Source organism: Nerophis lumbriciformis, linkage group LG25 (assembly GCF_033978685.3).
Source record: "Nerophis lumbriciformis linkage group LG25, RoL_Nlum_v2.1, whole genome shotgun sequence".
Classification (NCBI taxonomy): Eukaryota; Metazoa; Chordata; class Actinopteri; order Syngnathiformes; family Syngnathidae; genus Nerophis; species Nerophis lumbriciformis.
The window spans coordinates 22,629,077-22,649,440 of record NC_084572.2 but is presented as its reverse complement, the minus strand read 5'-3'; the positions used below and the strand labels follow the sequence as shown (position 1 = coordinate 22,649,440).

At 40.8% G+C, this 20,364-nt stretch overlaps 1 protein-coding gene across 1 annotated transcript in view; it reads right to left on the bottom strand.

The window, feature by feature from the left end:
- LOC133621686 (alpha-1,6-mannosylglycoprotein 6-beta-N-acetylglucosaminyltransferase B-like) overlaps positions 1-20,364 on the bottom strand; it is a 334,072-nt gene that overhangs the window by 165,632 nt on the left and 148,076 nt on the right. The window contains exon 4 of the mRNA XM_061983949.1: positions 9,050-9,159. Coding sequence (XP_061839933.1) covers positions 9,050-9,159 — 110 coding nt within the window. The remainder of the gene's footprint in view (positions 1-9,049; positions 9,160-20,364) is intronic.

Genomic DNA, 20,364 nt, shown 5'->3' with positions numbered 1-20,364 from the left:
ATAGCTGCTATCGCGTGTTTCCTTCTCTTAAGTGGATTTCCACAAGCGTTTGTACATGTAGAGGAAGGAGAAACACGGGCATGACTGGATGACTCGCCTCCATCTTTCCAGAGGTTACTTCCGTTACGAAACCGGTTGTTATGAAGCTGGCTGTGGCGCGTTCTTTGTGACGTCACTTGCTGTGTGGGGTGTGGTCTTTCTGGCGTCCCTTCCTCAGGCATGTGATTTGAACTTAATGAAAAAGACTGGAAATAAGCCCGGGGTCCGGGGGCCACAGGTCCCCAGCCAGGTGGGGGGACAAGTCATGTTGTTTATATTTCAAAATGATTTAACTATTCAATGTCAAAATATAAACAGTCGAAAAAATTAACAAATGTCAGCTACTGTTTTGTTCTAAAAAAAACTAAGAAAATTAAATGTAGGATTTAGACAGGCTATATTGTAGCAAAGGTCATCACATGTCTGCCACAATCAACACAGATTGTAGGTCGGAAAAAACAAAGAAAAACAGAAAATATTTTTACAGAGATAAGAAAGACGGATTTTCGACTATAGACGGAAAAATCACATGCCTGCTTCCTCTCCAAACACAGTTTCTAAACGATCGATGAATCCACACAAAGCTAAGAGCCGGTGATTCAATAAATACACGGCGCACTTACCTGTGTAAAAAATTATCCAAGGAAGGGAACCTTAAACGATGGGTTAGTGCGGCTGAAACGGGGCTTAGGCTAAATAATTATTTGTTTAAGGAGTTATCCGGCTTAATGTAGACAGGGCCTAAGAAAAGTATTTAATCCTTTCGGGAGGCAAAACTCTAGGAAACGTGCAGCAGGGGAGCGCACGAGAAGCACAGAAAAAGGTCTCGCGTGCATCAAGCAATGAAAAATATTTAGCAGGCACAAATATACAATACATACAATGTTCTTGCGCCCACTGGACGGCTAGACTGGCATAAAAAGTGTTTGAGTGCAATTGGCCCCCAGTGCTTGTCCTAATCACCCAACAGAGGCAGGTGTGTGCAATCAGCGCTCCTAGCAGCAAGAGGTAACACAGGGAGTAAAGAAATGCTGGCAACAGAAATAAACACTGAACACAGGAGAACTACAACACAACCGAAAATGAATAGTTTATGCTACCTTATCTTGTGTTTCCTCAATTCAAGTCGAAATGCCTCTGTCTTTTTTACCTCAGAGTTTAGCTGCTAATCCAGTTTCGTACTGGTCCATCTTGACAAAAGAGTCGCGTGTAAAAATGTCATCAAGACCAATAAACACGAATACTTATTTTATAGACGTCAGAGCATTAGACGAGAACAAATAACACACAAGCTCAAGGCAGAAGCCATTACAGTCTCGCAGTCTGTGAAGCAGGACCTTTGCGAGCTAAATACTCAAAATGTATTTAGGATTTGACGCTTTGTCGTTGTTTTACAAGAGTATCCAACATTGTACCAATATTTATAAGTCAAAGAAGACAGAGTTTTAAGCCTTTTTAGAGCATTTTTCTAGTTCTGATATCTCAATGATTCCTAGCAAAGCATTGGTTTGAACATTTCAGAAAGAAAACCGGTGTCCATAGCATTGTACGACATTCTTGCTTCTTTCATTTTCCCTCCTTTCTGCGGCATGCCAGCAACATTCACTGAATACGAGGACAGTTAATAAAGAGGTACAGTTCTGTAGTTGATCCATCACCCTCTTATGTTTGATACACAGTACTGTACTGCAAAACACTATTTTGTGTTCAAAGTGTACAAACTTTTACTGAAATATGGACTTTTTGTCCGGACCTGTCATGTCAGGCCATACATCATTTTGTATTTTTCCTTATTTCTGTTTTAAGTTCCTTACTTGTGCTTAGGGCTGGGCGATATATCAATATACTCAATATATCACGGGTTCAAAATGACTGTATCTTGATATTCGAGTATACGTTCTCACGCAGTTGCTTTTAGCTGCGGGCATTACACTACAGGCTTTTTTCACTCTTTCTTGTCTCTCCTTCTCACAGAGACTTAAAGGGGAACATTATCACCAGACCTATGTAAGCGTCAATATATACCTTGATGTTGCAGAAAAAAGACCATATATTTTTTTAACCGATTTCCGAACTCTAAATGGGTGAATTTTGGCGAATTAAACGCCTTTCTATTATTCGCTCTCGGTGCGATGACGTCACAACGTGATGTCACATCGGGAAGCAATACGCCATTTTCTCAAACACCGAGTCAAATCAGCTCTGTTATTTTCCGTTTTTTTGACTGTTTTCCGTACCTTGGAGACATCATGCCTCATTGGTGTGTTGTCGGAGGGTGTAACAACACGAACAGGGACGGATTCAAGTTGCACCAGTGGCCCAAAGATGCGAAAGTGGCAAGAAATTGGACATTTGTTCCGCACACTTTACCAACGAAAGCTATGCTACGACAGAGATGGCAAGAATGTGTGGATATCCTGCGACATTCAAAGCAGATGCATTTCCAACTGGACTGGACAGATCAGCTTTCAGGAAAAGAGAGCGGATGTGGGTATGTCTACAGAATATATTAATTGATGAAAACTGGGCTGTCTGCACTCTCAAAGTGCATGTTGTTGCCAAATGTATTTCATATGCTGTAAACCTAGTTCATAGTTGTTAGTTTCCTTTAATGCCAAACAAACACATACCAATCGTTGGTTAGAAGGCGATCGCCGAATTTGTCCTCACTTTCTCCCGTGTCGCTGGCTGTCGAGTCGTTTTCGTCGGTTTCGCTTGCATACGGTTCAAACCGATATGGCTCAATAGCTTCAGTTTGTTCTTCAATTTCGTTTTCGCTACCTGCCTCCACACTACAACCATCCGTTTCAATACATGCGTAATCTGTTGAATCGCTTAAGCCAATGAAATCCGAGTCTGAATCCGAGCTAATGTCGCTATACCTTGCTGTTCTATGCGCCATGTTTGTTTGTATTGGCATCACTGTGGGACGTCACAGGAAAATGGACGGGTGTATATAACGATGGTTAAAATCAGGCACTTTGAAGCTTTTTTTAGGGATATTGCGTGATGGGTAAAATTTTGAAAAAAACTTTGAAAAATAAAATAAGCCACTGGGAACTGATTTTTAATGGTTTTAACCCTTCTGAAATTGTGATAATGTTCCCCTTTAAAACAAGCACACCTTTTTACATACGTCACATACTGTCGCGTCATACGCCATCGCTGAGCAGAGAGGTCGCAGCATGGGTAACATTAGCTGTGATGCTAGCGGAGTGGTGCGAGTGGTAATACGAGAGAGAGAGAAGGTGCGAATCTGGTAACAAATGAAGGAAGAATTATTTCCCAATAAAAACAGCACGGGGTCGATCGTCTGGCGGTGGTTTGGCTTCAAGCGGGAAGATGTCAAACAAGTATGCAGCAAAAGCATTGCTACAAAAAGTAGGACCTACTGCTAATTTGTAGCATAATTTGAAAAGTCACCCGCTATAGAATGAAGAGTGCTTGAAACTCCGCACTGCGATGACATGGCGACTTGTCCAGGGTGTACCCCGCCTTCCGCCCGATTGTAGCTGAGATAGGCTCCAGCGCCCCCCGCAACCCCGAAGGGAATAAGCGGTAGAAAATGGATGGATGGATGAAACTCCGCATGTCAACATCTCCGTTCGGTGCCATACCCACAAAATGCCGAAGCAACCATTTCCAGATTAACACCGTATGAAAAAATTAGTCAACAACAGAAGGAGATAACGTCTGCAGGAACCTACCACATAGTGAAGGACATACACTATTTGATTTCCTATTATGCAGCTCATTTTTATTTGACAGTTATTGAAATATCTTGTGTGACATCATGCACAAAAGTGCACTTTATTTGTTTTAAACTATTGTAGTTGCGTTCTGTACAAAAAGTGCACTTTATTTTAGTGTTGTTTTGATATGTCATCTTAGTGACATCATGCACACAAGTGCACTAATAACTTGTTTTAAAATGTCTCTGACAATCTTGGACTTTCTGTTTTGAAATGACATGAATGTTTGTGCCACTGCTTAATAACTGTTTAATAAATACACTTTTGGTCAATTGACTTAATTGTGGTTTCCCTCTCTGAATGAATGTTTTAATGTAGACACATAGAATCATCATACTGCTGTGATGTGAAGTGAAGTGAATTTCATTTATATAGCGCTTTTCTCTAGTGACTCAAAGCGCTTTACATAGTGAAACCCAATATCTAAGTTACATTTAAACCAGTGTGGGTGGCACTGGGAGCAGGTGGGTAAAGTGTCTTGCCCAAGGACACAACGACAGTGACTAGGATGGCGGAAGCGGGGATCGAACCTGGAACCCTCAAGTTGCTGGCACGGCCACTCTACCAACCGAGCTATACCGCCCCAATTTAATTCAAGGCTAAGGCAAAATATCGAGATATATATCGTGTATCGTGACGTGGCTTAAAAATATCGAGATATTAATAAAAGGCCATATTGCCCAGCCCTACTTGCGCTCTTATTTTCGTTTTACTACCGGTTATCCTTCACCACTCCGCTGCTGTCCACGCAAAAAGCAGGTGTATGCACTGCACACCTGCCTTCTACGCCTGCAAAAGACACGAGCAGAATGCGCACACCCTGCGCTCATCTGCCTTTTTGTGAGCACCAGTGGAATTCCACTTGCCGCCACCATCTATCTCTTCCTCGCTGGCTGCGGGGATTCAAAGCCTGTGGACCAGTGGCGGATCCTTTTGTGCTAGTGGGGCAATGTGGCGACCCTCCGGCAATCCACCCTCCACCCTCCCTTAATTTTGAACTTTATTAAAACGTCTGGAATTTGTTTTGTAAGGGGAGAGCTACTGACTTTGTTTTGTCTTTTTGCTTATTCATGTATTACGTTCCTTTCCTGCGCTCTTAATTACGTTTTACTTCCGGTTTGCCTTCACCACTCTTCTGGTCTGAACGCTGGCTCCCTCATCTGTCCCTGATTGTAAATCTGGGACCTGTTTCAGGTTGCCAATCAGGCTTCTTTATATTGCAGCCTGCCCTGCCCATAGGGCTCGATTTTCGTTGCTTGCAGTAGCCTAATGTTTCTTGTCTAGCTCGTAATTGCATTCCCTGTGCACTTCCATGTTGCAATACTTAGACTTGTTTTTTGACATTAAAGTCATGTTTATCTGCGCTACGCCTGCCGTCTCTGCATTTTGGGGTTTGAGACCAACAGAACGCAACACTTTTGTCAAGGCTGGAAGTAATTATTCATGTTTTCGTTGTGGAAATTTGCGTTTCTATTTACGAAAGCTGTTTAAGAACCAACTACCATATTTTCTGGACTGTAAGCCACTACTTTTTTTTCCAACGCTTTGAACCCTGCGGCTTATAAAATGGCGCGGCTAATTTATGGATTTTTATTCGCTCGCGGCCATGATGTTTAGTGTTCAAAAAATAGATTACATATTACACCGACAGACACTGAAAAGGTGCGTTATTGTTTGTGCTGTGACGCCATCTTATGGACGAGTTTGTATTTCCTGTTGCATGCGTTGAACCAGAAGTAAAACAAGAAAGGATTCTTCATTCATTACTCCAAGTTTTACATATACCGTAACTAAAACAATTTATACTTACAAAACCGTCCCATGTGTGATGATTGTAGGAGTGCATATGTGTACTGGCTATCGTAATGTAATCAAGCTAGCGTCGTTAGCATTAGGGAATATGCTGACACATTTACAAATGTCTGTGTTATTATTAACTTACAATGGCTTTATTTTTGGTATCTTTCAGTTTCGTAAATTCACCAAAACGTCACCGTGGAGTATTGAGTCTGCTTAGCTGATTGGAGAGCTAGCTTCATGCTGTTTTGTTTTGTGTCCGTTTGGAAACAATTGAGGTATGTAAATTTACATTTACAACATCTCTCTCTCTCTCTCGTACCGGTATAAATCTGTGGCTTATGGTCGGGTGCGGTTAATAAATGTAAAAATATTGTTTTCCTTTGGAAAATATGTTATAGTTCATAAATCTAGGGGCCACCTAAATGCCAATGACTAAGAAACCAAGTATTTGGTGAGTACCTTTGTTGTACCTGTATGTCTGGATGTTTAACAAGCTATTGAATCTACTTTACATGCAATCATTGTGGCTCTATTAATCCAAAGGCTCTGAGGTCCAAATTGTAATATGCATAGATTGAGTTTAATGATCCATACAGCAATGAATCAACATGATACTCCTTATCGGCTCATTTAACACCTCCTCAATCAAACTCCACAACATGATTGCACTACGAGACTCCAGATTAGAGCGTCCCTCGCTCAGTTGTGGACGTTCAACCCACTTCACGCCCTGACATCGGCAATGTTGATGACATCACCGATGAACATGGCAATGAAAACTCACAGTGCACACTGCTCACTCGACTTTACAGAGCACGGCCGCCCCTGCTAACCATCCTCGGGTCACGCCGCCGAGTGCGTCTGCTTACTTGGGGCGCACACCGCATTAATTGCTCCATTGACTTAGTTAACGGCCTGTCTGCTGCCGATGTGGAGCAAAGTAGTACGAGAGAGAATAAATGGCCTGTCTGTTAATGCAACCAATGCTTTTTGCGTTTCCCTTGTTTTTTATATCTTCTGCGCCAAGTTCTCTCGCTCCCTTTTCATTCTGTTTACATTTGCCTAATGAAATTGAGACGATTCCCCCAGGGTTTTTTCCATTTACTGAAACAAACATGAGGGTAAGTATGGGTCAAATGTGTAGCAATTGTACTCAAAAAACACTCAAAAAGCATGACTAGTTATGAATACAATATGCATTTATGTACAGCATAGGGTTGTACCGGTATTAGTATAGTACCCCGATACTAATGAATCATATTCTGTACTATACCGCCTCTGAAATGTACCGGTACCCCAAGACCCCCCGACCCCGTCACGTCGTGTCATTGCTGGTTTACGAGCAGACGAGCATGTTCGGCAGTGCACAATCACAGAGTACATACAAACAGACACAGTGTGTAGACAGAAAAGGGATAACGGACGCCTTTTGGCTTAAAAACCTACTCAGTGGTCTAGTGCAGTGGTTCTCAACCTTTTTTCAGTGATGTACCCCCTGTGAACATTTTTTCAATTCAAGTACCCCCTAATCAGAGCAAAGCATTTTTGGTTGAAAAAAAAGAGATAAAGAAGTAAAATACAGCACTATGTCATCAGTTCCTGATTTATTAAATTGTATAACAGTGCAAAATATTGCTCATTTGTAGTGGTCTTTCTTGAACTATTTGGGAAAAAAAGATATAAAAATAACTAAAAACTTGTTGAAAAATAAACAAGTGATTCAATTATAAATAAAGATTTCTACACAGAAGTAATCATCAACTTAAAGTGCCCTCTTTGGGGATTGTAATAGAGATCCATCTGGATTCATGAACTTAATTCTAAACATTTCTTCACAAAAAAAAGAAATCTTTAACATCAATATTTATGGAACATGTCCACAAAAAAATCTAGCTGTCAACACTGAATATTGCATTGTTGCATTGTAATGAATGGAATATCATACTTGATTTGATGTTCAGTTTATGAATTTACATTCATATTTTCTTGAAGTATTATTCAATAAATATATTTATAAAGGATTTTTGAATTGTTGCTATTTTTAGAATATTTTGAAAAAATCTCACGTACCCCTTGGCATACCTTCAAGTACCCCCAGGAGTACGCGTACCCCCATTTGAGAACCACTAGACTCTAGTGGTTAGAGTGTTCCCCCTGAGATCGGTAGGTTGTGAGTTCAAACCCCGGCCGAGTCATACCAAAGACTATAAAAATGGGACCCATTTCCTCCCTGCTTGGCACTCAGCATCAAGGGTTGGAATTGGGGGTTAAATCACCAAAAATGATTCCCGGGTGCGGCCACCGCTGCTTGCTCACTGCTCCCCTCACCTCCCAGGGGGTGAACAAGGGCATGGGTCAAATGCAGAGGACAAATGTCACCACACCTAGTGTGTGTGTGTGACAATCATTGGTACTTTAACTTTAACTAAAGGTGAAGCTATAACACTGAAACGCCCACCGGAAGAGGTGCTTTAAGACATGGATAACTAGCAAGCGGCTAAAGTCGAGCCGCAGTGGGCAGTGTTTTAGCTACTTCTAAATCACTAATCCTGGTCTCCATGGCGACAAATAAAGTACGTTTCTTACAAGTATCATCCCTGCAGGACGAGGAATAGCTAAACATGTTTTACTACAAACCGTAGCTCACCGGCGTCAAAATGTAAACAAACGCCATTGGTGGATCTACACCTAACATTCACTGTAATGATACCAAGTACAGTAGCGTTTATAGTCGATACTACTATGATTACGTCGATATTTTTTGGCATCACAACCTCTTCATTCGTTTTTTTCAAATGTATATTATGTTTATAAATCCTGTAACAACTTGGTATCGGAATGATACCCAAATTTGTGGTATCATCCAAAACTAATGTAAAGTATCCAATCAATAGAAGAATAAATGATTACATTTTCACAGAAGTGTAGATAGAACATGTTAAAAGAGAAAGTAAGCAGATATTAACAGTAAACGAACAAGTAGATTAATAATTCATTTTCTACCATTTGTCCTTAATAATTTTGACAAAATAATAGAATGAAAAATGACATAATATGTTACTGTATATGTCAGCAGCTAAATTAGGAGCCTTTTTTGTTTACTTACAACCCAAGTTCTCTTGTATGTTCACTATTTTATTTAAGGACAAACTTGCAATAAGAAACATATGTTTAATGTACCCTAAGATTTTTTGTTCAAATAAAGCCAATAATGAAATTTTTTTGTGGTCCCCTTTATTTAGAAAAGTATCGAAAGGTATCGAAATAATGTCGGTACCATACCAAAATATTGGTATCCGGACAACACTGGTACAGCATCATGTTTTTAGGTATAAACCCTATAAACAATAAGAGTAATGCATTTTCTGTTGATTTACAAAATCATTATTGTAGCCCAGCTTTCACTGCACAAGGATTGGTATGATATTGCATAATTGATGTCATTACGACGACTGTACCTTTGCCTTGCATGATGCTGTTTTGCAGTATCTGCTCCACCCTGATTGCCATGTTGGAGACATTCTGAGCAATCGCCTGGATCATCTCCATGAGGTTGGCTGGTTGCAACCTGCAGACACGCAGCAAAAGGAAGCACACTTTTAACTTTAACGCAAGGTGCACACGCATGCAATCAGTTTATATTGGTGATTGGAAACCAGTTTGGTGAGTGGTGGATTTTCAAATTACACAAGCACAGTGCAGTGATACAGAAACTTAACTAGAAAAAGCACCGCAGTCCAAAAGTGACATTTGCATGTTCTTTTAGTATGGGGAACATATTCACCATTAATTAGTTGCTTATTAAAATAACAGAGTTATTTGGACACTAGGGGAACATATAAGGGTTAGGGTTAGGGTTACTAATAAGCAATAATTCTGAGGTTATTGAGGGAAGACTCTTAGTTAATGGCTTACGTGTTGTATAATAAGGCCATGCAGAATAAGGCATTAATAAGTACTTAATAATGACTAATTAAGAGCCAATATGTTACTAATTTGCATGTTAAAAAGTAATTAATTAAAGGGGAACATTATCACCAGACCTATGTAAGCGTCAATATATACCTTGATGTTGCAGAAAAAAGACCATATATTTTTTAACCGATTTTCGAACTCTAAATGGGTGAATTTTGGCGAATTAAACGCCTTTCTAATATTCACTCTCGGAGCGATGACGTCACAACGGGAAGCAATCCGCCATTTTCTCAAACACCGAGTCAAATCAGCTCTGTTATTTTCCGTTTTTTCGACTGTTTTCCGTACCTTGGAGACATCATGCCTCGTCGGTGTGTTGTCGGAGGGTGTAACAACACGAACAGGGACGGATTCAAGTTGCACCAGTGGCCCAAAGATGCGAAAGTGGCAAGAAATTGGACGTTTGTTCCGCACACTTTACCGACGAAAGCTATGCTACGACAGAGATGGCAAGAATGTGTGGATATCCTGCGACACTCAAAGCAGATGCATTTCCAACGATAAAGCCAAAGAAATCTGCCGCCAGACCCCCATTGAATCTGCCGGAGTGTGTGAGCAATTCAGGGACAAAGGACCTCGGTAGCACGGCAAGCAATGGCGGCAGTTTGTTCCTGCAGACGAGCGAGCTAAACCCCCTATCAACCCTAGCTTCCCTGGCCTGCTGACATCAACTCCAAAACTGGACAGATCAGCTTTCAGGAAAAGAGCGCGGATGAGGGTATGTCTACAGAATATATTAATTGATGAAAACTGGGCTGTCTGCACTCTCAAAGTGCATGTTGTTGCCAAATGTATTTCATATGCTGTAAACCTAGTTCATAGTTGTTAGTTTCCTTTAATGCCAAACAAACACATACCAATCGTTGGTTAGAAGGCGATCGCCGAATTCGTCCTCGCTTTCTCCCGTGTCGCTGGCTGTCGTGTCGTTTTCGTCGGTTTCGCTTGCATACGGTTCAAACCGATATGGCTCAATAGCTTCAGTTTCTTCTTCAATTTCGTTTTCGCTACCTGCCTCCACACTACAACCATCCGTTTCAATACATTCGTAATCTGTTGAATCGCTTAAGCCGCTGAAATCCGAGTCTGAATCCGAGCTAATGTCGCTATAGCTTGCTGTTCTTTCCGCCATGTTTGTTTGTGTTGGCTTCACTATGTGACGTCACAGGAAAATGGACGGGTGGTTAAAATCAGGCACTTTGAAGCTTTTTTTTTTAGGGATATTGCGTGATGGGTAAAATTTTGAAAAAAACTTCGAAAAATATAATAAGCCACTGGGAACTGATTTTTAATGGTTTTAACCATTCTGAAATTGTGATAATGTTCCCCTTTAATGGTGAATATGTGTTCCCCATACTAAAGTGTTATCGTTCTTTTATATGATGCCTGATGTGCTGAATCTGAAAAGCTGATGAGAGTTTGCTTGCGGGATGACCAATAAATGCTTAGACGTGGTGGATGTTTCCTCTTTAGGGTAATAGTACCGTAATTTGATGTTAATGCATAGCAGATTTGCATGCTTTACAACAACTTCACTTCAAGTTGTTTTTTTTTAGTGCACTTTTGCTCGTGTCTTGTAGAAGCCTTTTCCTCCTTTTATCTCAATCCCCTCTTGTGCTTCTGCATCTTTGCTCTCTTCCCACTATTTTAACATCCCGACAGATGTAAAAGTGCTAGAGTGATGCAAATTGGCAGACACTTGGTTGGAGCGTGAAATAGAAAGGACCTGCGCTGCCACTTTCTCTGCTGGATGGGAGAACTTCCCGTTCACAAGATGTGATGTGCTCAGTAAGTTGTCTGCGTAGTGATTGTGGCTGTGTACCCCCCCCCCCACTCCCACACCCACTCCAAAAGTACATGCATGGTTGCACATCATGCAAAGTGAAGATCACATTATCACTCATGTCCATTTCTGCTGCAGTGCACCTTGCCTCCTTTTTTAATGACTTGATTTTAGTGGGCACTACAGTGTTAGCGTTTCTGTGCACTGTTAAATCAGCAGATGGCTTTAATCCTCATTAATTTCATGTTCCCAAATGCACCATGGTAACGAATCATTCCAAACCATACGATCGGATTGTGTTTGCATGTGTAGGCATGTGTGGTAATGCAATAAAGTGCAACGTTGCTTGACTCGACGCCAAGAGCAAATGCAATAAACTGGACAACAACAATCGGTGCTGTCGAAGTAAGCCTTTCACAGGAACGTTATATAGCGTTAGCACTCACATTTCTAAGCACAGCCTCTTATTATTCCTATCCTTATTATTCTCATAGTACTAATATTTAGCAGTGAGATTGGAATTATATCACTATATAGAGACGAAACTAGTAAATAAAGGTTTAGTGGGTTTGAAGGGGAACTGCACTTTTTTGGTGGAATTTTGCCTACTATTCACAATCCTTATGTAAGACAAGAACACATGTTTTTCTTTTATATTTGCATTCTAAATATTAAATAAAAGCAATCAAAAGTCCGCTTACAATGGAGCCTATTGGAGTCGCTCTATTCTGCCTATATTAGCCCTTTAACAACATATAAAAACTTCCATTGAATTGTATATATATAATGTAAGTATATATGTAATGTACACAACAGGCACATTTATAATAACATGTAATATTTACGTATTTTGATCATTTTAAGCATACGCAGCACATTCATATCAAAAACGCATCACAACGTTCACTTGTTTCCCCCCCACTATGTCACTGATTACCGCTCACTGCAGACTTTGAGAACCAACATACATGATAAAACATCACTTACTGTACAATGTCTGCTGTCATTAGGATGCCGACTGATGGAATCTTGTTGTATTCCCATTAAGATGAAAAATAATAATAATTAATAATAAGGGGGGTGGAACCAAGCATCTTTTTGTGCCGTTCTTGCCATTTTCGGGTCTAAATTGTCCGTCAAAATTTACCAGCTTGTCAGAATATGTCCTCGGCCTTCTACTATCCAGGTGAGAGGCATGATTTATGATATAAAATAAACTTCCGCGAGCAAAGGAAGCAAGGAAACCGGTTACCACTCGATGACACGCTAGTGATCACAGCCCTGCTATAAATACTAGCAGGGCTGTGTTAGCGCTTATAATAACAACAATATCACTAATACTTATATTCAAATCACGAAATGTAAACTGAGCATTGTTGGCGCTTTTTGGATGTTTTTTTATTGGGTTTTATGGGCGGTATAGAGCAGTGGTCCCCAACCTTTTTGTAACTGCGGACCGGTCAACGCTTGAAAATTTGTCCCATGGACCGACTTGTTTTTTTTGGTCATAAAAAAATACAATCATGTGTGCTTACGGACTGTATCCCTGCAGACTGTATTGATATATATTGATATATAATGTAGGAACCCGAAATGTTAATACTCATTTGTATACTCTAGCCTTTAAATAGACCCCCCTTTTAGACCAATTGATCTGCCGTTTCTTTTCTTTTCTCCTCTGCTCCCCTCTCCCTTGTGGAGGGGGGGGGGGGCGGGGGGGGGGACAGGTCCGGTGGCCATGGATGAAGTGCTGGCTGTCCAGAGTCGGGACCCTGGGTGGACCGCTCGCCTGTGCATCGGTTGGGAACATCGCTGCGCTGCTGACCCGTCTCCGCTCGGGATGGTTTCCTGCTGGCCCCATTATGGACTGGACTCTTACTATTATGTTGGATCCACTTTGGACTGGACTCTCACAATATTATGTCAGACCCACTCGACATCCATTGCATTCGGTCTCCCCTAGAGGAGGGGGGGAGGGTTACCCACATATGCGTTCCTCTCCAAGGTTTCTCATAGTCATTCACATCGACGTCCCACTGGGGTGAGTTTTTCCTTGCCCTTATGTGGGCTCTGCACCGAGGATGTCGTTGTGGCTTGTGCAGCCCTTTGAGACACTTGTGATTTAGGGCTATATAAATAAACATTGATTGATTGATTGATTGATTGATTAATAACAGAAAGAAACAACCCTTTTGTGCGAATGAGTGTGAATGAGGGGGAGGGAGTTTTTTTGGGTTGGTGCACTAATTGTAAGTGTATCTTGTGTTTTTTTATGTTGATTTAATTAAAAAAATAATTTAAAAAAATTAAAAAATATATATATTTTTTTCTCGTGCGGCCTGGTACCAATCGATCCACGGACCGGTACCGGGACGCAGCCCGGTAGTTGGGGACCAATGGTATAGAGGACCTCCCATTGGCTCAGCTGTAAGCGGACTTTTCTTTAGGTTAATTTTTTTTAATGCTTTAGAAATCATTGAAAAACAAATACATCTGTCGTCATGTCTTTCACAATGATTGCAGGCAAAAATCCTAAAAAAAAAGTGCCGTTCCCCTTTAACGAGCACAACATTAGATTAGTAAAACTAATGATATGGTCTGTTTATGAACCAGCTTGATACATTGTATAATATAACATAAATTCAATTAAATTTTTATCTGGTCTAAAAAGAACACATTTATACAAATTAGAATTTTGCTAAGAGTTAGATCCAGTGTATGCAATGTCATTTCAAATAACTAGTTTTTGATCAAATAAAAGCAAACCTTGTTTCGAATAATCTCAATTATTTGTATTAAGTGGTTTCTTTAAAAAGTAGGAGAAAAAAACTAGGAAAAAAATATTTTTTTTCTGAAAAAAAATCTAAGATTTAATTTTTAGGCCGTATTAGGGCAGCACGATTATTCAAAATCGAATCGACGTTGAGGTTTTTTATGAATGCGGTAAATACCCGCAAGAGGCTGAGTTTTTTTTCTTTCTTTCTCCGCCGTCACCGGTGTTTGCGTGACAGCCATGTTTTCCAATCAGAATTGTTGAGCCTCGCATTTGTCTTTCTTTCTGTTTGAAGTGAGAGACTAACAAACGCTCTCAGCACCTGAGCGCGTTTGTATTACAGTGGAATTAACTGAACACCCCTCTTTTCAGTCATTCACAATCTTTGTCGCGGCGGAGACGAGAGCGGAGCGCCGCCGCCAACACACAGTGCAGAGAGCCTCGCGACTTGCCCGTGAGAAGTGCCGCAAGGTAACACAAATTTGAAGGAATAACATAAGATTATAAAGGCAAAGGTCATATTGTGGGAATATGTCAGCTTTAAATTGGATGGGTAATATACGCCCATCAACACGGACAAACGAGTGACAATGCCACCGAGATCACGTGATGGTAATAAACAAAAAGACAATGTCCGAATACATTTTTCTAACTGGGAAAAAAAATGCACTTTAATATGTTTAGTGTTTATTAACGTTACAAAAATGAGTCCATTTAATTTTTGTTTGTGTATGAGGTGGCAAATTGTCCAGGGTGTACGCCGCCTTGCGCCCGAATGCAGCTGAGATAGGCTCCAGCACCCCCCGCGACCCCATAAGGGACAAGCAGTAGAAAATGGATGGATGGATATTTATTTAGGATAACAAAGTTATTTATCTTCCAATTACAGTGCAATGGCAAACAATCCTACAGTAATGAGGAATAACAATTGATTATATCCTTTTAAATAGTTACTTGCATTATTATTATATATTATGACTACATTACCTCAGTGCTTTTCAACCACGGTACCGCGGCACACTAGTGTGCCGTGAGCGACAGTCTGGTGTGCCGTGGGAGATTATCTAATTTCACCTATTTGGGTTAAAAATATGTTTTGCAAACCAGTAATAATAGTCTGCAAATGATGTGTTGTTGTTGAGTGTCGGTGCTGTCTAGAGCTCGGCAGAGTAACCGTGTAATACTCTTCCATATCAGTAGGTGGCAGCCGGTAGCTAATTGCTTTGTAGGTGTCGGAAACAGCGGGAGGCAGTGTGCAGGCAAAAAGGTGTCTAATGCTTAAACCAAAAATAAACAAAAGGTGAGTGCCCCTAAGAAAAGGCATTGAAGCTTAGGGAAGGCTACGCAGAACGAAACTAAAACTGAACTGGCTACAAAGTAAAAACAGAATTCTGGACGACAGCAAAGACTTACTGTGGAGCAAAGACGGCGTCCACAAAGTACATCCGAACATGACATGACAAGCAACAATGTCCCCACAAAGAAGAATAAAAACAACTGTAATATTCTTGATTGCTAAAACAAAGTAGATGCGGGAAATATCGCTCAAAGGAAGACATGAAACTGCTACAGGAAAATACCAAAACAAGAGAACAACACAAAAATAGGAGCGCAAGACAAGAACTAAAACACTACACACAGGAAAACAGCAAAAAACTCCAAATAAGTCAAGTACACCTACTTTGAGACAAGAGCTATAGTAATGCGTGCTCGGTTATGGTTTAAAGTCACATCCAACAATTGCGACAACGACTTTTTACTGTCAACTGAGTTTCTTTTTTTAATTATTTCTGCTGGTGGTGTGCCTCCGCATTTATTCAACACAAAAAATGTGCCTTGGCTCAAAAAAGGTTGAAAAACACTGCATTACCTTATCCCTGTGTACATTTTATTAATTACTTCTTCAGTTTAAGCACATGTTGTAGACAAAAGCTTTGAGTCTGTCTGCTTAAAGCCAAATATTTTTTGAAGTAAATTATTGCATATTGGTCTAATGGAGGGGTGTCAAACTAATTTTAGATCGGGGGCCACATGGAGAAAAATCTACTCCCAAGTGGGCGGGACTGGTAAAATCACAACACGACAACTTAAAAATAAAGACAACTTCAGATCTTAGTTTAAAAATAGAACAATCACATTATGAAAATGTACAAATCATAATTATTATTATGTTTTTACATTTACATGTTGTCACGGCCAGGACGCATTTCAATGCGCCCTCATCTTTGCTTTTCTGCTTGCCGCGCCCACGGCCGCGTCACGCCCACATGCCGGCAAGGCAGTGGGCGATCAGCAATCAGCGCGCCTGGACCTGATGAGAGGGAGCTGTATAAAGGACCAGTAGACCCAAGGATCCATGCGGGAACTTAGTTTACCCTGGGTGTACCTCTCTGCGTTTTCCCTCCGTGTCTGCTGTCCTTGTTTGTTCTCCCGTAGTTCCTTCCCGAGTCTTACCAGTTGTTTCCCTCATGGTTTTGGACTGCCTTCCTCGATCCTCGACCCTCGCTCTGGACATGGACTACGACGCCTCTCTCTGCCCCACGGACCTCACGCGGATCACGGACCCCTTTTGCACAGTTCCCTATGGATTTGTCTGCTTCCTCATCCAACATCACGGTAATACACAACAGCTAACTACACACATAGTCTAACACCACTCACTCTTGGATTTTGTCACACACTCCATTTCCTTAGTTTAGTTAGTGTTGTTTTGTATTATTATTATTAGGGGGCAGTATCTTTGAACATACTGCCCCCTGGTGTCTTTGCCGTCAGCTCCCTCGGCAATACACAACACATGTTGTGGTTAACAGTATTCTATCTTTATTTGTCGTTCTTTATATTTTTTGAATAAATTATGGGATAATGTTCATCAGTCAACTCATTGGTGTTAATTTTCAATCTATCAAGATAAATTACAGTATGTTATTTATGGAGTTTGATCATTTTCCTTGACTGATGTACTAACATCATGTGGTTTATTTTGTACATATGTAGCATCATCTTCAAAGATACAAATAATTGCTATTGCGACATCCAGTGGACACATTTAGAACAGCTGTTTCTTTCATTCAAAAGTTTCAGGTACATTTTTATACTTGGCAAACTCATCCCGCGGGCCGGATAAAACCAGTTCGTGGGCCTGATTCGGCCCTCGGGCCATATGTTTGACACCCCTGCTCTAATGTGTGGCACCTTTAGACAAGATTATGTTGGCAATCCAAAAGTAACATGTCCTTCTTCACTTGTTATTTTCACCATTTTTTGTATGAAATATAAAAATCAAAAATCGAATTGCAATCGCAATTTTGGAGAGAAAAATCGCAATTAGGATTTTTTCTCAAAATCGTGCTGCCCCGTGTGTCCAAATGTTTCAGCGTCCTCCTTTTGATGAAATAGCAACCTTGCAGTTATTACAAGTACCGCTTTGCACTCTTTTCTTGTAAAATGTAGCCAAACTGTCACGGCCCGGGCGCATTCCAATGTGCATTCATCTGTGCGCTCTGCTGACCGCACCTGCGTGCTCCACTCCTGCGCGCGTCACTCCTGCAGAAGCTGCAGCGGTGCACAGCTGCAATCAATCAGCACTCATCACACCTGTCCCTGATGAGCTCCCTGGGCTTCTTAAGCCTGTGCAGACCTGCGTTCTGGGCCAGAACATAGTTTCCTGTTTTGTACAGTAAGGACTCATAATCAAGCTCTATGCATACACTCTCTGTGTTTCTTCTCCCCGCCGTGTTTCACTTGTCTTATGTCCTCCTTGTCACCTTCCAACAGCAGACCTCCGTTCCCGCGTTACGAGTTGTGTCTCGTGTTCCCTCTGCCTAAGCATGTTTAAATGCCATGGATGCCATGTTGCTGTGTGACATCACTACGCACGTTACATTATGAGGTCATTCCCAGCTATAGGAATCGTTAAAGGAATCGTTTGAAAAAATTCCAAGGAACCGATACACTGGGAAAACCGATTTTCCATATCCATCCCTATCCATAAGCGCTATTGACCCAAATTTGACCACGTATCGTTACATTCTAAGGCATTCATCTGATGATTTGTTCTTATTATTTGACAGCCCTAATTACTATAAAAGCAGCTTCCTGTCAGATTGAACCTTTGAATCACACCTCAGTGCAACCAAACCCTCTCTGAATAAAAGTCTTACACAGGGAGGGAAATGCAGCAATAGTACATAAAAGGAAAAAGCTAGATAAGCCAATTAAAGCACAAAGAGATAAGGCCGCTGAACAACGAGGCCCAGGGGGCAATAAAAATATGAGACAGAAAAAAAAAGATATGGGGTATGTTGGGGAGATAAAAACAGTCACGCAACAGGAGAAGGGAGATCAAGCATCAGAAATCAGACCAAGAGCACCAAAGGGCACTAAAACAAAATGGTCTTTTTCCTTTTCATTTAGAAGATAACCACGCAGACTAAATGAAACTGATAAATTATGCTCCTCAAAAAATAGAAACATACCTTTTTGGTGGATATCACACTGTTGCATGATTTTCTTAACAGGGATCCCTCATTTTTTGAGTGCGCATTAGGGATGTCCCGATCCAGGTTTTTACACTTCCGATCCGATAACGATATTGTTTTTGCATTTCCGATCCGATACCGATACTGACCGATACCGATACTGACCTATCCGAGCATGTATTAAAGTTTAAAGTTATTTAGCCTACTTAGTTGTCAGAATCATGTTGGAAAGGGTTTTAGTACTCTTGATAACAACTAGCCAGCTGAATTAGGGGAGCTTGAATAATACACAATGGTTGGTAACAAGAAACTGCATATAATCACAGCAGTATGATGATTCTATGTGTTTTGATTGATTGATTGAGACTTTTATTAGTAGGTTGCACAGTGAAGTACATATTCCGTACAATTGACCACTAAATGGTAACACTCGAATAAGTTTTTCAACTTGTTTAAGTCGGGGTCCACTGAAATTGATTCATGATACAGATATATACTATCATCATAATACAGTCATCACACAAGATAATCACATTGAATTATTTACATTATTTATAATCCAGGGTGTGGAGGGGGGCGCCGGATGTAAGTGTCAAAAAGACAGCCAAAAGAGTTTGATATGAGAATAAATCTAAAGTTAAAATATAGGGTAGAAATGCACCCATTTGCAGGAAATGTAGTCTTGATTTTCAAAATTTTCTTTCAAGGCTTGCATGTCTACATTAAAACATTCTTCTTCATACTGCATTAATATATGTTACTTTTAAACTTTCATGCAGAGAAGGAAATCACAACTAAAAAAATCACTAATTTTTTCATACGGTGTTGATGTGGAAATTTTTGCCTCAGCATTTTGATGGTGTGGGCGTGTGGCACCAAATGGAGATAAGCGTCTCGACAGACGTCACAATATTTGAACAATGATGACGAAAACTGTTTTCTCTGTCGTGTCCGTGTGTCGAAAATTGTTATGCGCTTATTTTTTTATTTGATTTTGTGCGTGGCATAGATTTGCTATGCGCAGAGGACGCTTAAACAGTGCGCAATTGCACAGGCAAGCACCTTAGAGGGAGCGTTGCTCGCACGGCTGCGCTAGCATCACAGCTAACGTTAGCCATGCTGCTACCTCTCTGCTCGGGGAGGACGTATACGTATGTGACGTATGACGTGACAGTATGTGACGTGTGTAAGAAGGTGCACTTGTGGTCTGTGAGAGGGAGACACAGGAAAGAGTGAGAAGAGCCTGTCGTGTAATGCCAGCAGCTAAAAGCAACTGCGTGAGAATTCACAGACGTGTGGATGTGTTGAAGGTGTGCTGGAAAATGCGGAACGGAAATTACGGAGCAGCAGAAAAGTGGAATGTATTATTTAAATCGGTGCGTTGGAAAACACGGACCGGAGGTTTTTTTTTAAACTGGATCTGGATCGGCATTTTCCCATGCCTTGCCGATACACAATTTTTGGCAAATATCGGCAGCCGATCCAAATATCGGATCGGGACATCCCTAGTGTGCATGGCTCTTTTTTTTATTTTTACAAAATGAGGAAAAGGACCTGTAGAAGATGATCCGTAAAAACAGAAATAGAGAAGAAACCAATGACCAAAAGGGAGTCTCTGTGGAGATAGGACAAGAACATGTGTTGTCATATTCTACCGTATTTTCCGCACTATTAGCCGCACCTAAAAACCACAAATTTACTCAAAAGCTGACAGTGCGGCTTATAACCCGGTGCGCTTTATATATGGATTAATATTAAGATTAA